This window comes from Somniosus microcephalus, chromosome 6, assembly GCF_052327205.1.
Source record: "Somniosus microcephalus isolate GS21.2 chromosome 6, FLI_Smic_1.0, whole genome shotgun sequence".
NCBI classification, from domain to species: domain Eukaryota; kingdom Metazoa; phylum Chordata; class Chondrichthyes; order Squaliformes; family Somniosidae; genus Somniosus; species Somniosus microcephalus.
Window position 1 is genome coordinate 6,647,318 of NC_140992.1, and position 18,174 is coordinate 6,665,491.

At 43.5% G+C, this 18,174-nt stretch overlaps 1 protein-coding gene across 2 annotated transcripts in view; it reads right to left on the bottom strand.

The window, feature by feature from the left end:
* LOC147115408 (ski-like protein) overlaps nucleotides 1-18,174 on the bottom strand; it is a 75,476-nt gene that overhangs the window by 17,748 nt on the left and 39,554 nt on the right. The window contains exons 2-4 of one of the 2 annotated variants that reach the window (XM_085989657.1): nucleotides 5,309-5,398; nucleotides 4,514-4,614; nucleotides 1,587-1,828 (exon numbers count right to left, since the gene is read on the bottom strand). In XM_085989657.1, coding sequence (XP_085845783.1) covers nucleotides 1,587-1,828; nucleotides 4,514-4,614; nucleotides 5,309-5,398 — 433 coding nt within the window. Of the gene's footprint in view, nucleotides 1-1,586; nucleotides 1,829-4,513; nucleotides 4,615-5,308; nucleotides 5,402-18,174 lie in introns of both variants that reach the window. The other variant, XM_085989656.1, reaches the window with a different exon arrangement.

Genomic DNA, 18,174 nt, shown 5'->3' on the forward strand with positions numbered 1-18,174 from the left:
CTATGAAGGCGGTAAAGAAACAAGAACTTCAATATTAAGCCTTTCTTTACCCAGCTACTCTTAATCACACTTATCAAGAAATTACATTTAAAGGGCAATAGAAAAAGGGACCACAGAATTTATTACTTACAGTAGCATATTAAAATAGAAATTAAAGCTCCAAGTTGCACATTCGAGATCTCAAGCAAGCAGCTTTAAAGGACACTGATTGTAAATTAAGTCACCATTAAAACAAATGGAAAATTTGGTAACAATCTGAGAACATAATAAAAAGATTCAAATTATAATTTGTTTCATCGTAGGAACAGGAGGAGGCCATTCAGCCCCTCAAGTCTGTTCTGCCATTCAATTAGATCATGGCCTAACCCAAACCCTGCTTGGGGAGAGTTCCAGATTTCCACCTTCCTTTGTGTGAAAAGTGCTTCCTGATTTCACTCCTGAATGTCCTAATTTTACAATCATGCCCCCTTGTTCTGGATTCTCCCACCAGAGGAAATAGTTTCTCTTTATCTACCCTATCGAATTCCTTAATCATTTTAAATACTTCAATTAGATCACTTCTCAACCTTCTAAACTCAAGGGAATACAAACCAAGTTTACACAACCTGTAATCATCATTTAACTCTTTAAGCCCTGGTATCATTCTGGCACATCGGCACTTTCAAGGTTTGAAATATCTTTCCTGAAGCTCAGTGCCCGTAACTGAACGCAGTCCTCCAGTTGGGGTCTGACCAAGTTTCTGCACAACTGGAGCATCACTTCCTCACTTTTGAATTCCAACCACCTTGAGTTAAGGCCAACATTCCATTAGCCTTTTTGATTACTTTTCGTATCTGTGCACTAGATTTTAGTGATTAAGGTACATGGACACCTAAATCTCTTTGCTCCTCCTAATCTCTCACCATTAAGAAAATATCCTGATTTGTCTTTCTCAGGTCCAAGTGGATGGGTGGATGGCGTCACACTTCCCTACATTGAACTCCATCTTCCACAGCTTTGCCTAGTCAGTTAGTCTGTCTATGTCCCTTTGTAACTTCCTCCTCAAATTTACAAAACTTACTGCACCTCCTAACCTGGTGTCATCTGCAAACTTGGACATACAACTCTCTATTCCTTCATCCAAGCTGCTAATCTATGTGGTGGCAAGCTGAGGATCCAGTACAGATCCCTGGGGAACACCACTTGTGACATCCTTGCAATCAGAGAATGAAACCTTTATCCCCTTCTCCTGCCTCCCAAACAATTACCAACCCTTCACACTAGGTTACCTCCAGTTCCATGTGCTCTCATTTTTTCTAATAATATCCGATGTGAAACTTCCTGCCTGACTTCTTGTGATGCATTTGGTTTAAGATTACATTGCGGAAAGTATTAAATGACAAAAACAATTTGAAATCCATTTTATTTTTTTAAGATATTGTCAAACAAGCCAAGCACAAGTTCTCAGAACCAAAGGTTTACGCCCCTATGTTATAAAAGGTCCTGAAAATTATAGCATCCATATGATACTCAAAAACCAAGTTAAAATAGTTTTCCCTGCAGGACATACTGTACTGTCTAAACGCCATGCAACATGCTCAACTCACATAGACTGTAGGAATCTGCAACTGGAATGTGATTTCCTTCCTCCTCCGGAGACAATGCAAAACAGGAAATCAGCTTCTTATTCATGTTATCCCGCTGATGTTTCACCTCCTCTTCCAAGGCTGCTGATGGGCTCATCACAGATTCCTTATTCACCGACTTCGTGGCATCTCTACATCGTTGTAAAGGTGGAGCCAATGAGACGTTTGGAGCGATCACTTTATCGTACATATACAGGAGACAGCTGCAGAATTTCAAAACACAGTTTTAGTAAAAATCACACACACACTTGGATCACATATTGTGAAATTTGTGCACCCGTCCTAATGCGGCTCGGTGTCAAACATTTTTGATAATTGCTCCTGTGAAGTGCCTTGGAACGTTTTACTACGTTAAAGGCGCTATTTAAATGCAAGATGCTGCTGCTGTTTTACGTATTCTGCCAAACCTTGGTTAAAATTAGGTGATTGTTTTCTTTACCTCAAAGGAGGGGTCACCTGCATTTGTCCTTGGGAAGCTACTTTAGTGATTTAGGTTAACATGTTTAATGCACTTGGGAGGACCTGTGTTTTGCAGGAGTTCATTGGATGCAATCCTGCAAATTGGTCCCAGGCATTCAATCCAGGACTGCTGATGTTGTGCCCCATCAGACTTCGATGTAGTTTTACTGTTGGGCGAGTGTTCAAATTAGCTGGCTGGTGTCCATGGACGTTGCCACAAAATATCCTAAAGCTGTGAAGTGTTAACCCATTTTATTTTGTATGGTAATATCTTTGAAAATCATCCGCTTTCCTTCTTCAAAGAAAATAAGCAGATAAAAGCAGAATCAGTTTGCAGATTCCTTGGTTCTTGCTGAAGGCTGTTCAGACAAAAGATCTCTTGTGAGCATGTAGCCACACAGTTTAAATTCTCCAGCCAAGAGATATGGCTCAACCTAACATTCTATGACCTAGGAGCACATGAAGACACGACTGTTAACATTCACTGAGCCAATTCCCAGGATTCGAACTACTGGAGAGAGCATTGATGCACGGTATGTTATAAATTCCAGCTGAGCTACTCTCTACTTTTGGATTAACCCACTAGGTCGATTTTCAACTGGCCACCCAGGTGTAAAACTGGTGTTGTGGATCAGCTGCCTGTTCCAGAAACCACCCGATCTTTATATCTAGAATGAAACTCAAAATGGTTTCTAGAATGGGGGGCTGACCCACTGCGCCAGGTTTACACCCGGGCAGCGAGTTGAAAATCTACCCCACAGCGTTTTAACAATTCTAGTGTCAGCCGTGGCTCAGTGGGTAGCACTCTCGCTTCTGAGTCAAAAGGTTGTGGGTTCAAGTCCCACTCCAGAGACTTGAGCACAAACATCTAGGCTGACACTCCCAGTGCAGTACTGAGGCAGTGCTGCACTGTCGGAGGTGCCGTCTTTCGGATGAGACATTAGGGCAGACGGGGCATCAGTTTATCAGATGGACTTAAAAGATCCCATGGCACGATTTTGAAGAGGAGCAGGGGAGTTCTCCCCGGTGTCCTGGGGCCGATATTTATCCCTCAATCAACATCACAAAAACAGATTATCTGGTCATTATCACATTGCTGTTTGTGGGAGCTTGCTGTGCGCAAATTGGCTGCTACGTTTCCCACATTACAACAGTGACCACACTTCAAATGTACTTCATTAGCCGTAAAGCACTTTGGGACATCCAGTGGTCATGAAAGGCGTTGTATAAATGCAAGTCTTTCTTTTCTACCCAATTTTGTTTTAATCGGTCGAATGTATGGTCGGTGTGCAATATTTTCAGTCTATCTGAAGTGAGTGTGGGAATGCAGGACGAGACTATGCGGCTGTACTGGAATTAGGATCATTGTAAATCCACTGATCCTGGCACTCTTCAGGAAAGCCACTTATGGACGCTGTGCTCGTGCCAGTGAATGTGAAAACGGTGCAACAGAACCTGGAACTGAAGCAGCTCATGTTCTTGCGTTTCAGCTCGATTTTCTTCTTGAAAAATGTCTTTAAAAGTTCCCACTCTATAATATCTTCAATATAAAACATCATCTTTGGATCTTATTATAACTAACAGCCATTATAATGAATATAGCACAACAATGAAAGTGCGATAATTAACATTTTGTTGAAATAATTGTTACAATAGAATTGATTTTTTTCTGGGTTATGCTCCATTTTGCCTCCCCATTAACACACTGCGCCTTCACCAATGTCATTCAGACATCAGCCACTGGGTGGGATCCAAGTGCAACTATCTCCATCTCCAGCTCTTAATTGTCTCCACAGCAAAATAGTTCAGAACAAGAACAGAACCAACAAGCTCACTTAAATTTTTACTCCATTGCATCAATTGGGCGTGAATTTCATTTATAGAACCCCAGATGGAAGTGAAAGATTTTTGACCACATTAAAATTAGGTAGTAAGGCGAACTAAAATCAGGGTTGAACATTTCCCTATACAAATTATTTTCAGGAAGTAATGAAGGTAAAATGTTAAGCTCCTCAGAAAAAAACATGCAAGCTTGCCGAATTCAGGCGCGCACATTTAAGAAAATAAGACATCGAGGTTCACAATAAATATAAATTGCTGATTGTAAAATGGCAACAGATTAGGTGGGTCAAAAGCAAAATACTGCGGATGCTGGAAATCTGAAATAAAAACAGAAAATGCTGGAAATACTCAGCAGGTCAGGCAGCATCTGTGGAGAGAGAGAAAGAGAGTTAACGTTTCAGGTCAATGAGCCTGTGTCAGAACTGGGTCCACTGCTATAACTATTACAGCACGAGTATATTACTCCGTCTGCAGACAATTTTGCATCATCTATTTCCAGAAGAAGGAAGCAAAACGACTAAGGTTTTATAAGTCATCTTCTCCAGCGCCCGCTTGTACTGAGTAAATCTGTTCCATATGATCTATACCTGGGATGGATAACTGAAGCATGTTGCTGCGTCAGATGAGCCACTTCTTGTTTGATGACTGGGTACCAGTGCTGGAATGTCAGGGCATGCTGGGAGTCAGTCTGCAATAAAAAAGGGGGGGGGAAAGAAAATCAACAAATTCAGAATAAAATCAATGCAGTCCATTACCATTTTAAACCACCAATTCCTTTACGAGGGTACCAGTCCTTTTGCGACACTAAACTAGAAACACCTCTCATCGCACCAAAAGTAACAGCTGTCTATCAGCAATTCACTCTGGAACCAAATGTTATGACAGTATTTTACTGAAATGGTAATATGATAATTGTACAGCTTAGCAATTCTAATATTGGTAAAGGCTGTGCGAATATATTGTGCAGGAGTGAATACTTGTGCTGTTCAGTGCAATGACAATTCAGTTGAGTGAAAAGTAATAATTATGCATGTGAGAAATTCCAGAGATAATATAAAGGCTGCCTTAGTTTAAGGATCACTTGGAGTATACAAAACAACCCTCATGAATTACAGGTTTCTGACAGTTTAAAAAACATTGACAAATCCTTGCTGATTGTACTGACGATTCCACAGTCAGATCCTCCAGGCACAGGGCAGGCCGCACTGCTCCGCAAGTCACGAGTCCACAGTGGCTGATTTTCTTCCCTCGGCATATTTATTTACAAATTTTCAAAATAAAGAAAAAGATGATTGGTCCAGCAAAATAATTTCCAAACTGTTGAAATCTCCCCCACCCCCCCCAAAAAAGAGACAGTACTGTAGATTGCATTTATACAGTACCTTTCTGTCAAAGCCTTTCTCGGGCAGCTCATCTTGGGGCTGTGTGTGCTCTAGCCGTGCTTTCTTTGGCTCGGGTTCTTCAGAGGCAGACTGCTGCAAAAGAGAAAATGAAAAACTAAATCTGAAGTATTGATGCAGTTCTTAAACATCAACAAAAAATTTAATCTGAAAAGAAAAAATCATATTGATCAACCAGAATTTTATTGGCAAGGACTTGCTACGGTAACATCCCTGGTTCCCCTCCAAACCTGCAAGAGTAGGATTGGACATCTTCAAATTCTGCAATGTGCTTCATTGCTTCCACATTCAGCACTCAGGACTATGTAGTGCAGAGTTTCCCCTCCTTCCGCCATGTTAGCCAATTATGTTGCATTCATCAAGGTAAGAGGTCAGCGCTCAGAATGGAATAGCTTTTTTCCCCATTTTGGGCACCCAGTGTCAACATCAAGTGCTCGCAGATCAACACTAAAACCCTCCCCACTCTACCTAAATAACGCCTCTCAAACTCAAAAGTGTGCCTGCTGCTGCACTGATCCCCAATTTTTATATTTCCCACACTGATCATCCTTCTGGCTTCTCCAGGTAAAGTTTCAGTGAATTTAGTCCTAATTTGTGGCCAGTTTCTGATGTGGACCAGCACCCATCAGGAACTGTATTGAAACTGGTTCAAATTCTTTCCACATAGGATCACTGGAACCAGCAGGGAGGAGAGGCTTTTATCACAGCCATCTACCCTCCATTCAGTCCACGTACAAGAGTTGCCAAGTGAGTAAGCTAACCTAACACATGACCCAGTTATCCAGTTTTGTGTTTTCAATCCACTGGAAATACTTGAAATGTAAAGAGAGCATTTTTTTTTTGGAAAAGTAGAAATTGAGATTGATTTCATAAATACACAGAAAAAATATGGGTACGTAGCACAAGACTTTAACAGAAATTAATTCCCCAGGGAGTTACCTCGCACGCTAAATGTCAGTACTTAACGGAGTGAACCAAGACAATACAAACAGCATTTTCTAAAAGCAAATAAAACTTGCATTTCTATAGCGCCTTTCACCACCACCAGACGTCTCAAAGCGCTTTACAGTCAATGAAGTACTTTTTGAAGTGTAGTCACTGATGTAATGTAGGAAACACGGCAACCAATTTGCGCACAGCAAGGTCCCACAAACAGCAATGTGATAATGACCAGATCATCTGTTTAGTGATGTTGGTTGAGGGATAAATATTGGCCCCAGGACACCGGGGAGAACTCCCCTGCTCTTCTTCAAAATAGCACCATGGGATCTTTCACATCCACCCGAGAAAGGAGACGTGGCCTCGGTTTAACGTCTCACCTGAAAGACGACATCTCGGACAGTGCAGCACTCCCTCAGCACGAGCACTGGGAGTGTCAGCCTGGATTATTGGTGCTCAAGTCTCTGGAGTGGGGACTTGAATCCACAGCCAAAACCAGGGGGGGGGGGGGGGGGTTAATATTGTGATGGTGACCTGACAGTATCATGGACAATTATCACTGCTTTTACATTCTAAGCCAGTTTTCTTGGGGATGGAGAAAACCTGGAGACGCACGAGTTATCCCCAAGCTGCTCCTATTCACCCTCCCAGCAGATAGCTTAAAAGCCCAAAGAGTAACTCACTTCTGTGTTCTCTTGGCTGCAGGAGGGGCAGTGCCCAGGGAAATTAGAAGATAGGGAAAAAATTAGAGGGCAATAAACCTTAAATGGAAAGGCGATACCTATGGACTTAATGACTGATCAGAACCATATTGTGACTCAAATATTGTAACATACTACAGGTTCAAATTAATGGTCAACTGTGGGCAAAGGTGGGTGATTCCGGTTTCATTTTATGTGGTGAAAGGTAATTAAAACATTATTTAGCTTTTAAGATGCAAGGTCATCTCAGATTATTGTCAGCAGTCACAGGAAGCGATTAATCTCAGTAATAAAGCCGATAATGCACTACATCTGCCAGGAATCCACGATCAGACTGTTCCATCAACCCGAAGTGTGTTTTAAGTTGCTCAAATTAAAGTATGCCCTCAATTTCCAATGCACGGAACATATCACCAGGGTTACTGAACTAGCCCATAATCCAAAATATAATGAAGGGAAATATATGTGCATTTGATGTTCTGTCTGAGTCAGCCCTCGTCATCCTGCTTTATAACAACTGGTGAGGGGGAGCCTGGAAGCAAGTGATCTGCACGGAACTCCCACATACAATTGTGGAAGAATTCCCTGTTCAGAACATCACTAGAGCAGAATTTCATAATGTTATAGGAAGCTTCTAACCATCAATTGTAAAGCATAACATTGGCCAGGAGGTGACCGAGACGCCTACAGTATTTGCCTTGAACACCTTTAGGATTATGCAATAATCTAAACGGTGGTGCAGTCCGTGACACCATCACATAATCATGGATATCTGCATTGTTATTTGCGAGTCTCAGTCCCACCGAATTATGTTTAATCATTAAAACTGCTGGTTAGAAACAACCTGGCAGCACACAATTCACGTGTCAGTGGGTAGCACTCATGCCTCTGAGTCACAAAGTTGTGGGTTCGAGTCCCACTCCAGAGACTCGAGCACAAAATCTAGGCCGACACTCCGTGCCAGTGCTGAGGGAGTGCTGCACTGTTGGAGGTGCCTACTTTCTGATAAGACATTAAACCGAGGCCCCATCTGCTCTCTTAGGTGGATATAAAAGATCCCAGGGCACTATTTCGAAGAGGAGCAGGGGAGTTCTCCCCAGTGTCCTGGCCAATATTTACCGTTCAACCGACATCACTAAAACATTATCACATTGCTGTTTGTGGGAGCTTGCTGTGCGCAAATTGGCTGCTGCACTTCCTACATTACAACAGTGACTGCACTCCAAAAGTACTTCATTGGCTGTAAAGCACTTTGGGACATCCGGTGGTCATGAAAGGCGCTATAAAAATGCAAGTCTTTCTTTCAAGTGAAATTGTGAAGATGCAGCATTTCGCAAAAGCCACCTACCCCAGCTCATAGAGTGTGAAAGCAGAACAGGGAGGACGTGGGGAGTTCGAAACAAGATGCCTGCCTGTGTAGTTATTTTTTCCTTCACGGTCAAGCCTCATGGCACTTTCTGTTCCACTCAAAAAACAACTACTGCCTCCAAGAGCTTCTCCATGCAACCTGTGAGAAAGGGTTATCACACGCCAGCAGGCAAGCTTGCTCAATCAACCTAGAAATTTAGATTTTGGCCACATTCAGAAAGAGAAGTCTTGTGACAGCAGTGTTTCCATGGTAACAGGGCACCAGTTGCTGCTCTTGCATCACTGTTACTGTACTTGAGGTAATTTTACTGTACTTATTTGGAGCGGTGAGAGGCGGTGCGTGTAACTAGCAGGTCACCAAAGGTAGATTTAGCCAGACGGCCACTCGTCTTCATTTTGGGAATATTCATCCAGATCTCAGAATGCTTACTGAATCATTCTTCAGAGAATGGAATCAAATTAACACAAAATACAATCCAGTGTAAAAGTTTAGGTAGAAATTTAACAACTTGCGACAAACACCTGCTGAATTTACAGAACTACTTCCGCTCATTTAAGAAAACCTTTAATTGGGTCTTTTACTGTTTTCTCTGACATCCCTTGCAAGTTTTTTGTCAATACCCCTCTGCTTCTGGTGTTCAACCACCTGTTACGCTTGACTAAGTTATTCTAATTCATGGCCGGTACTAGCCTTGATGTGTCCTTCTACAACCCGCACTTAACCGGGGATGGTCTCCTGTTTTGAAGGTGATCAACAAGCAGAGATGTGCCAAGCCACAGGGTTAAAATTGTGGTATTACACAATTCCTCTGCGGCTGATGGCCCACAGCACCTCCTCAATGTCCAGCTTTGGGCTGCTAGAGTCCTTCGTCTGTCCCACTTAGCACAGAGGTAGTTCTACATTACTTGATAGAGGATGCCCTCACAGTAGAAGCGAGAATCAAAACAGAAATTTGCCTATTTGTCACAGTTGCAATGTTTCATAATTTATTGCTTTATCCTGTCACACATCTGCTGCAATGCATTTGAATAGAATCGTATTTGTCAAACTGCCCTTTGTGAGTTTACAGATTATACCAGCCAAGATGTAATCTATTCAGTATTTGGAAGGAAAGAGTTGAGCCATTATTCACACGTTCATTTATTTTGTCTGGTCTAAAGATGTTGTATACTGGATGATAATGTAAAATAAACTCTCGGATAGTGCCTTTATTTATAAAGAGAAAGGAAACATTTAAGCCTTTCTGTGCACCTTCTGTGACTTGCTCCTATCTATTCTTAGAATCAGTTGGATTAATACGCTTGAGGTTTCAAATGTAAGTGGCGCATGTTTTAAAAAAATCACACTTTGTAACGGATTAACCCTTGTATTGCCATCGACGAGCTAACTTAGCGACCGGTGGAAGCCCCTCGCTGGAGGGGTGGGGAGGGGGTGGAGAATCAGAGGTCTGCGCAGTGACCAGGTCAGACCAGACTTCAATATTTGGACCTTCTGGAGGTCAGTTTTTGAAACGGTGGGGTTCTGAAGGCAGGTTTGGGGGGCGGGGGGGGGGCAGGGGGGAGAACCACACTTAAAAATGGGGGCGGGGAGGAGGGGGGGGGAAACAAATGAAAGTTACCAAAGTGTAGAATATTGTTTTGAAATAGAAGATAAATATCCTATACTGTAATAATGTACCGCTCACGAAAAAGAAAGTTAGCGGGAACATTGGTGGGAGGAGGCTCGAGTGGAGCATAAACAGCAGCATGGACCCGTTGGGCCGAATGGCCTGTTTCTGGGCTGTAAATTCGATGCAATTCTAATTTACTTTCACAAGGACTGTGCAGTGATCACGTCTACCGATGCTATCGTGGGCAGACATATCTGCGACAGGTAGATTGTGAGGATGAGGTCATGTACGGTATTTCATGTTGGCACTCTCACCACCTCACGGAAACCCATTCTTTCAAAAACAACATGTCAATAATTTGTTATGCCATGTGAACACAAGCAGGCATCTTGCCTAACTTTTGACTAAACGGGAGAATTAATGACTAAAATCCTAACCCAGTTGACAAAACAGCACTTATTCCATCATACGCCCCGACACTGACTTATCCAGTGAACTCATTGTTAAGTTCTGTCCCACAGATCAAGTAGATTCCATGTGAAGCAATTCTGTTTTTAGTTGTCTCATAGCTTTCATACTTACTAAAATTCTGCAATTGGAATTTATACGATCTAAGGAGGAAGCAATTTTATCGAGCTGGAATGGAAGTGTTGCCATTACCCAAGATGATTTCTGTGATTGTGCCCAGTGGCCACTATAACCTGCCACATTGTTAGCATTTTTAACATTTCTATCAGAATGTATAATCTGTTTAAACAACAAAGTCTCCTAAAAGGTTTTAAAAAGGTCAGCTATTATGATAGTCTGTAATGTCTAGTGGACCACATTGGAAGGACAATCTTCCTTCCCCACACACACCCCTCATTTCCAGCTGGCTAATACAATACTGTACTATTTTTAAGCGCCTTGGGATGTCTTTCTACATTAAAAGGTGCAATATAAATGCAAGTTGTTGTTGTTGTCATCCGAGTCCTGTGTACGAGTCCCTCAGGGATTTTCTATAAAGATAGAAATCCATTAAACGTGAAATCTGCAGGTTACATAAAGGGGCAAGATGTCAAAATAACTACTTAAAAAGGGAAATTCTAATCCTTTTCTTTAAAGTAACTGCATACTCTCAAACCTAATCCTTTGTCAAGTATTCTCATCAATGTACTGCAAAAATGTAGCTTCAATGCTGCTGTTTATGCCACGCAATTAGGGGCAGTTCTCTTTCTTGCTGTGATACCAACAGGGCAAATTCAGCTCAACTTGGCAAGATTTTCCAATTACAAAATCTCCCTAAAGTGACTCTCATTATTCAGAGTACTGCAAAATACTGACCATGTTAATGGATCTTGGGACAGTACTTTCAACAAAGATGTCCACTCCAGATTGCAGTATGAAACAAAACTATTCTAGATCCTCAAAATAAATGAATTCAGCAAATTAAATTGGAGAAGATATGTGCACACTGCTTCATGCTATCCTAATGTACTCATTCTTGAATTCTACTTTTTTTATTATTCGTTCATGGGATGTGGGCACTGCTGGCAAGGCCGGCATTGATCGCCTATCCCTGATTGCCCTTGAGAAGGTGGTGGTGAGCCGCCGCCTTGAACCGCTGCAGTCCGTGTGGTGAAGGTACTCCCACAGTGCTGTTAGGGAGGGAGTTCCAGGATTTTAACCCAGTGACGACGAAGGAACGGCCGATATATTTCCAAGTCAGGATGGTGTGTGACTTGGAGGGGAACTTGGAGGTGGTGGTGTTCCCATGCGCCTGCTGCGCTTGTCCTTCTAGGCAGTAGAGGTCGCGGTTTTGGGAGGTGCTGCCGAAGAAGCCTTGGTGAGTTGCTGCAGTGCATCTTTTAGATGGTACACACTGCAGCCACAGTGCGCCGGTGGTGGAGGGAGTAAATGTTTATGGTGGTGGATGGGGTGCCAATCAAGCGGGCTGCTTTGTCCTGGATGGTGTAGAGCTTCTCGCGTGCTGTTGGAGCTGCACTCATCCAAGAAATTGGACAGTATTCCATCGCACTCCTGACTTGTGCCTTGTAGATGGTGGAAAGGCTTTGGGGAGTCAGGAGGTGAGACAATGCAGTTTCATTACTAAAACAATCCCAGAATATTACAACAGAGGGAGCATTAGAGTTAACTGTAGATCCTGAAAGTAAAATCAATCTAAAGCAAAGAAAAAGGTTTCATGTAGATTTGCTCCTCACCACAAGCTTCTGAATTCACAGAAGTCTCTCAGTCTGAGCATCAGATTCTTCAGTCAACAAAAACTTCCTGCATCCCATATTGACAGACTCCCTCTTTCCTACACCCCCTCCCCCCACCACCATAATTTCCCACCACCTGACCATATTGTCAGAGGTGGGGTAGGAAGAAAACAATTTTGAAATGGCAGCAGCCACCAAGAGGCTGAAGAATGCACAGAGAATGCAGTGTCACGAGCTGATTGACCCGGAGTCTTTCAGTCCTTCACGGTCAGGGTAGAATGAGCCAAGAGACAAAAAAAAACAGGCTGACTGTATTTTTACATATAAAAATTCTGCCAAGTGGTAGAAATTCGTTTTTGACATTATTGCGGCAGCTTTCTGAAAAAAAAGCCTTACTTGACAGAAGTCAGTTTCCAAGCACCTCAACAGTAGATTTGCTACAACACAACAACAACAACTTGCATTTATATAGCACCTTTAACGTAGCAAAACATCCCAGTGGGGTTCACAGGAGCAATGAACAAAATTTGACACCGAGCCACATAAGGAGATATTAGGATAGGTGGCCAACAGCTTGGTCAAAGAGGTCGGTTTTAAGGAGCGTCTTTTAATGAGAGGCGGAGAGGTTTCGGGGGGGAATTCCAGAGCTTAGGTCCCAGGCAGCTGAAGGCACGGCCACCAATGGTGGAGCGATTAAAATTGGGGATCCGCAAGAGGCTGGAATTGGAGCGCAGAGATCTCGGAGGGTTGTCGGGTTGGAGGAGGTGATAGAGGTAGGGAAGGGCGAGGCCATGGAGGGATTTGAAAACAAGGATGATCATTTTAAAATCAAGATGTTGCTGGACCGGGAGCCAGTGTAGGTCAGCGAGCACAGAGGTGATGGGTGAACAGGGCTTGGTGCGAGTTAGGACACGGGCAGCACAGTTTTAGATGAGTTTAAGTTTAGAGTGTGTAAGGTGGAAGGCCAGCCCGGAGAACATTGCAACAGTTGACTCGAGGTAACAAAGGTATGGATGAGGATTTCAGCAGATGAGCTGAGTCGGGAGATGTTACAACCATTAAGGGTCCATAGCTAACACCACCTGACTGACATTGTCATGAATTTGATGCTCAAAGGCATTTCCCTAGGATGCTGCAAAAAAAAAGCATTAAAATCCTCAACTGATATCAGGAGAAAATTAAAACTAGCGAGATTGATTTCTGCTTACATCACAGCAGGAAATAGGACCAGCATCAGCAACCATGAAACAAAACAAAGGGGAAATCTGTCTCAACAGAACATTTGGCATATTTGCAATTACTTTCATTTCATTCACACACGCTCAGTATCACTAGAGCTTTGGGTTTGCCAAGTCAAGTTTTCATCTTGACTTATCCACGGGGAAACAGATAAATATATGGAAGAGTATGTACGATGGCCCTCTGTTTCCCTAAAACCGTTCCTCTACTGGTTAGTAAATTATGTATAGATGAGGCATTGGCTCACCAAGGGCAAGGGCTGAATTTACAACGTAAAAATGGGCAACAGTCCAGAACACGAAAAAGAGTAAACAAGAGGTAGTGGGATTGTCCGAGCAAAAGGAATGCAAACTTATCAAAGGTGTGTCCTGTATTTTCATTCAAAGATGTCTGAATGGTCACTTCACAAATATGCATTTGCTACTCACTTCCATAACATATTGTCACCAACGCTTGACACCTAAATTACAACTACAACTTGCATTCCGAGATCACCTTCAACACATCAAATGTCCCATAGGCAGTCTGACAATAGAGATGGTCATGGAATCAAGGCTTGCAGTAGAGATTGAACAGGGTGTTACGAGCGTATGTATGAGTTAGTGTCATTACGGCACAAAAGGAGGCCATTCGGCCCATCGAGTCCGTACCGGCTCTCTGTAGAGCAACCCAGTCAGTCCCATTCCCCCGCTCTATCCCGTAGCCCTGCAAGTTTATTTCCCTCAATTGCCTATCCAATTTCCTTTTGATATCATTGATCGTCTCCGCTTCCACCACCCTCATCGGCAGCGAGTTCCAGGTCCTCACCACTCGCTGCGTAAAAAAGTTCTTCCTCACATCCCCCCTGTATCTCTTGCCCAAAACCTTCAATCTGTGTCCCCTAGTCCTTGTACCATCAGCTAATGGGAACAACCTTTCTCTGTCTACCTTATCCAAACCCGTCATAATCTTGTACACTTCTATCAAATCTCTCCTCAACCTCCTTTGCTCCAAGGAGAACAACCCCAGCTTCTCCAACCTAACCTTGCAGCTAAAGTCCCTCAGCCTTGGAACCATTCTGGTAAATCTCCACTGCACCCTCTCAAGGACCTTCACATCCTCCCTGAAATGTGGTGGCCAGAACTGGATGCAATACTGTAGTTGTGACCTAACCAGAGCTTTATAAAGGTTCAGCATAACTTCCCTGCTTTTGTACTCAATACCTCTTATTTATGGAGCCCAAGACCCCATATGCTTTGCAAACTACTCTCTCAATATGTCCTGTCACCTTCAAAGATCTATGCCCCTGCACACTCTTTAAAACTGTGCCATTAAGTGTATATTGTCTCTCCCTGTTCCTTCTGCCAAAATGCATCACCTCACACTTCTCTGTATTAAATTCCACCTGCCACTTGTCTGCCCATTCTGCTGGCCTTTCTATGTCCTGTTGCAGTCGATTGGTATCCTCCTCACTGTTTTCCACACCTCCAAGTTTGGTATCATCGGCAAAGTTTGAAATTTTACTCTGTATTCCAATATCCAAGTCATTTATATATAATCAAAAAAAGCAGTGGTCCTAGCACTGACCCTCGGGGAACACCACTGTCTACCATGCTCCAGTCTGAAAAACAACCATTTACCACGACTCGCTGTTTTCTGTCCTTAAACCAATTCCTTATCCAAGCTGACACTGACCCTCCTATTCCATGAGCCTCAATTTTGTTAACCAGCCTTTTAGGTGGTGTTTTGTCAAACGCTTTCTTAAAATCCATGTAGTCAACATCCATTACATTCCCTTCATCAATCCTCTCTGTTACTTCATCAAAAAATTCAATTAGTCAAACACGATCTGCCTTTTACAAATCCGTGCTGGCTCTCCTTAATTAACTTAAACCTCTCCAAGTGCCTGTTAATTTTTTCCGATTGTTGTTTCTAAAACCTTACCCACCACTGATGCTAAACTGACCGGCCTGTAGTTACTTGGATTGTCCTTACACCCTTTCCTTGAACAAGGGTGTCACATTTGCCACTTTCCAATCCTCTGGCCACTCCTCCGTATCTAGGGACGATTAGAAGATTATGGCAAGCCCTTCCGCTATCTCCACCCGCACTTCCCTTAGCAACCTGGGGTGCAAGCCATCCAGACCAGGTGACTTATCCACTCTAAGCATATCCAGCCTTTCCAGTATATCCGGCCTATCAATTTTCACCCCATCGATTACCTCTACCATCTCCGCTTCTACCAGCATCTTCTTCCTTAGCAAACACCGATACAAGTACTCATTAAGTTTCCTAGCCTTGCCCTGCGCCTCTAAGCATAGATCACCTTCTTTGTCCCTAATAGGACCCACACCGCCTCTTACTATTTACATGTCAGATGATTATTTTTGGGTTCCCTTTTATGTTAACTGCCATTCTATTCTCATTCTCTCTTTGCCAGTCTTACTTTTCTCTTCACATCCCCTCTCAACTTATGCATCGTACACCCTCTTTTTTTGTTTCATCATCTTCTCTATCTCCCTCGTCATCCCTTGCTTTGGTTCCCCTACCTTTCCCTCTTGTTGGAGTGTACCCAGCCTGTACCTGAAACATCTCCTCCTTAAAGATCACCCATTGTTCTGTTACAATTTTTCCTGTCAATCTTTGGTTCCATTTTACCCTGGCTAGATCCTCTCTCATCCCATTGAAGTTAGCCCTCTTCCAATTTAGAAGTTCTACTTTAGATTGTTCCTTGCTCTTCTCCATTACTAATCTAAACCTTGTAATACGATGATCACTCGTACCAAAGTGCTCTCCCACAGACACTTGGTCCACCTCATTCCCCAGCATCAGATCCAGCAATGCCTCCTTCCTAATTGGACCATGAACATACTGGTCAAGGAAGTTCTCCTGAACACATTTCAGAAATTCCTCCCCCTCCTTTCCCTTTACCCTAGCATTATCTCAATCGGTATTTGGGTAATTAAAGTCCCCCAATATCACCACTCTATAGCTCTTGCACATCTCTGATTTCCCTGCAGATTTGCTCCTCTATCTCTCTCATTATTTGGAGGCCTGTAGAATACCCCCAATAGAGTCATCATACCCTTTTTGCTTCTCAACTCTAACCAAATGGATTCTGTCCTTGCCCCCTCAAGGACATCCTCCCTTTCCAACACTACAATGTCTTCCCTAATCAGCACCGCCACCTCACCTTCCTTTTTTCCTCCCCTATCTTTTCTGAACACCTTGTATCCGTGAATATTAAGCACTCAGTCCTCACCATTTTTAAGCCACGTTTCCGTTATTGCCACTACATCATATTCCAACACAGCTAATTGTGCTTGTAGCTCACCAATCTTATTCACCACACTTTGTGCGTTTACTTGTCTTTGTATTCCTCGTAGTCCTTTCTAGTCTGCTCCCATCTAATATGGTACTACTTCCTTCTCTAGTACTATCCAACACTCTCCCTCCTTTATACACCTTTTTCCTCTTTTCTACTTCTATATGCTGGTGCCCACCCACTGCCAGTTTAGTTTAAACTCTCCCCAACCACACTGGTGAACCTCCCCGTGAGGACATTGGTCCCAGTCCTGTTGAGGTGCAACCCGTCCGTTTTGAATAGGTGCCGCCTGCCCCAGAACTGGTCCCAATGCCCCAAGAATCTGAAGCCCTCCCTCCTACACCATGCCTCAAGCCACGCATTGATCCTCCTTATCTTCCTAAATCTACTCTCGCTGGCGCGAGGCACTGAGAGTAATCCAGAGATTACTACCTTTGAGGTCCCACGTTTTTAAACTTCCTCCCTAGTTCCTGAAAGTCTGACTGTGGGACCTCAATACCTGCCCCCTCTATGTCATTGGCACGAACGTGTACCACAACTTCTGGCTCACTCCCTTCCCCCTGCAGAATATTCTGCACCCTCTCTCGGATGTCCTTTAACCTGGCACCAGGGAGGCAACACAACTTGTGGGACTCACGGTGACTGTTACAGAAACGCCTGTCTGTCCCCCTAACTATGGAATCTCCTAGAACGACTGTATTTCTATGCTTTGTTGTTTCCCCCTGTGCAGACCCTTACCCATTGGTGCCATGGTCTGGGCTGCACTCCTTCAAGGTGTCGTCACTCCCAGCAGTCTCCAATGCTACGTACACAGTGACACACACACCCCGAAGACTCCTGCACATCCTGCCTCTTCCAACTCGCCACCCATTTACTATCCTGAACTCTCTCTGCCTGCGGGGTGGCCACGTGTTGGAACGGATGGTCCAGGAAACTCTCAGCCTCCCTGATGCTCCGCAGCGACTCCTGCTGCCCCTCAAGCTCGGAAATCCTGAGCTTGACCTCGAGCAGCTGGAAACACTTCCTACACACATAGTCCCCCAAGGCACATGGTGTCCTGAAGTTCCCACATGGTGCAGGAATTGCAAGCAACAGGTATCAGCTGCCCATTCATGATCTAAAAAATGTCTATTCCCTCTTTCAGAAGCTAATTAGTATCTTGTTTAAACAATTTATTTTAGTTAATGTCTCTAGACCTCAACTCTGGGGTATCGCTGTCTCACGCCCCCTCTCTCGGACCACTCCTTGTTCTTTAATACCAGAACAGCACCACTTCCCGCACCAAATTCCCTCACTCACCAAATTCCGAGTTTAGCACTCTGTCTGAAAACAGACCTCGCTCCTGTGGACAATGTTTACATGCTGCCCCTTGGAACCAAAGACAAGGAGTGACAAAAGATGGAATCTTGGATATTCTGGAACGAACATGTGGGAGCAGGAGGAAAAGCCATTGCTGTAGATGGGGTTGGCTCTTAATACCATCTTT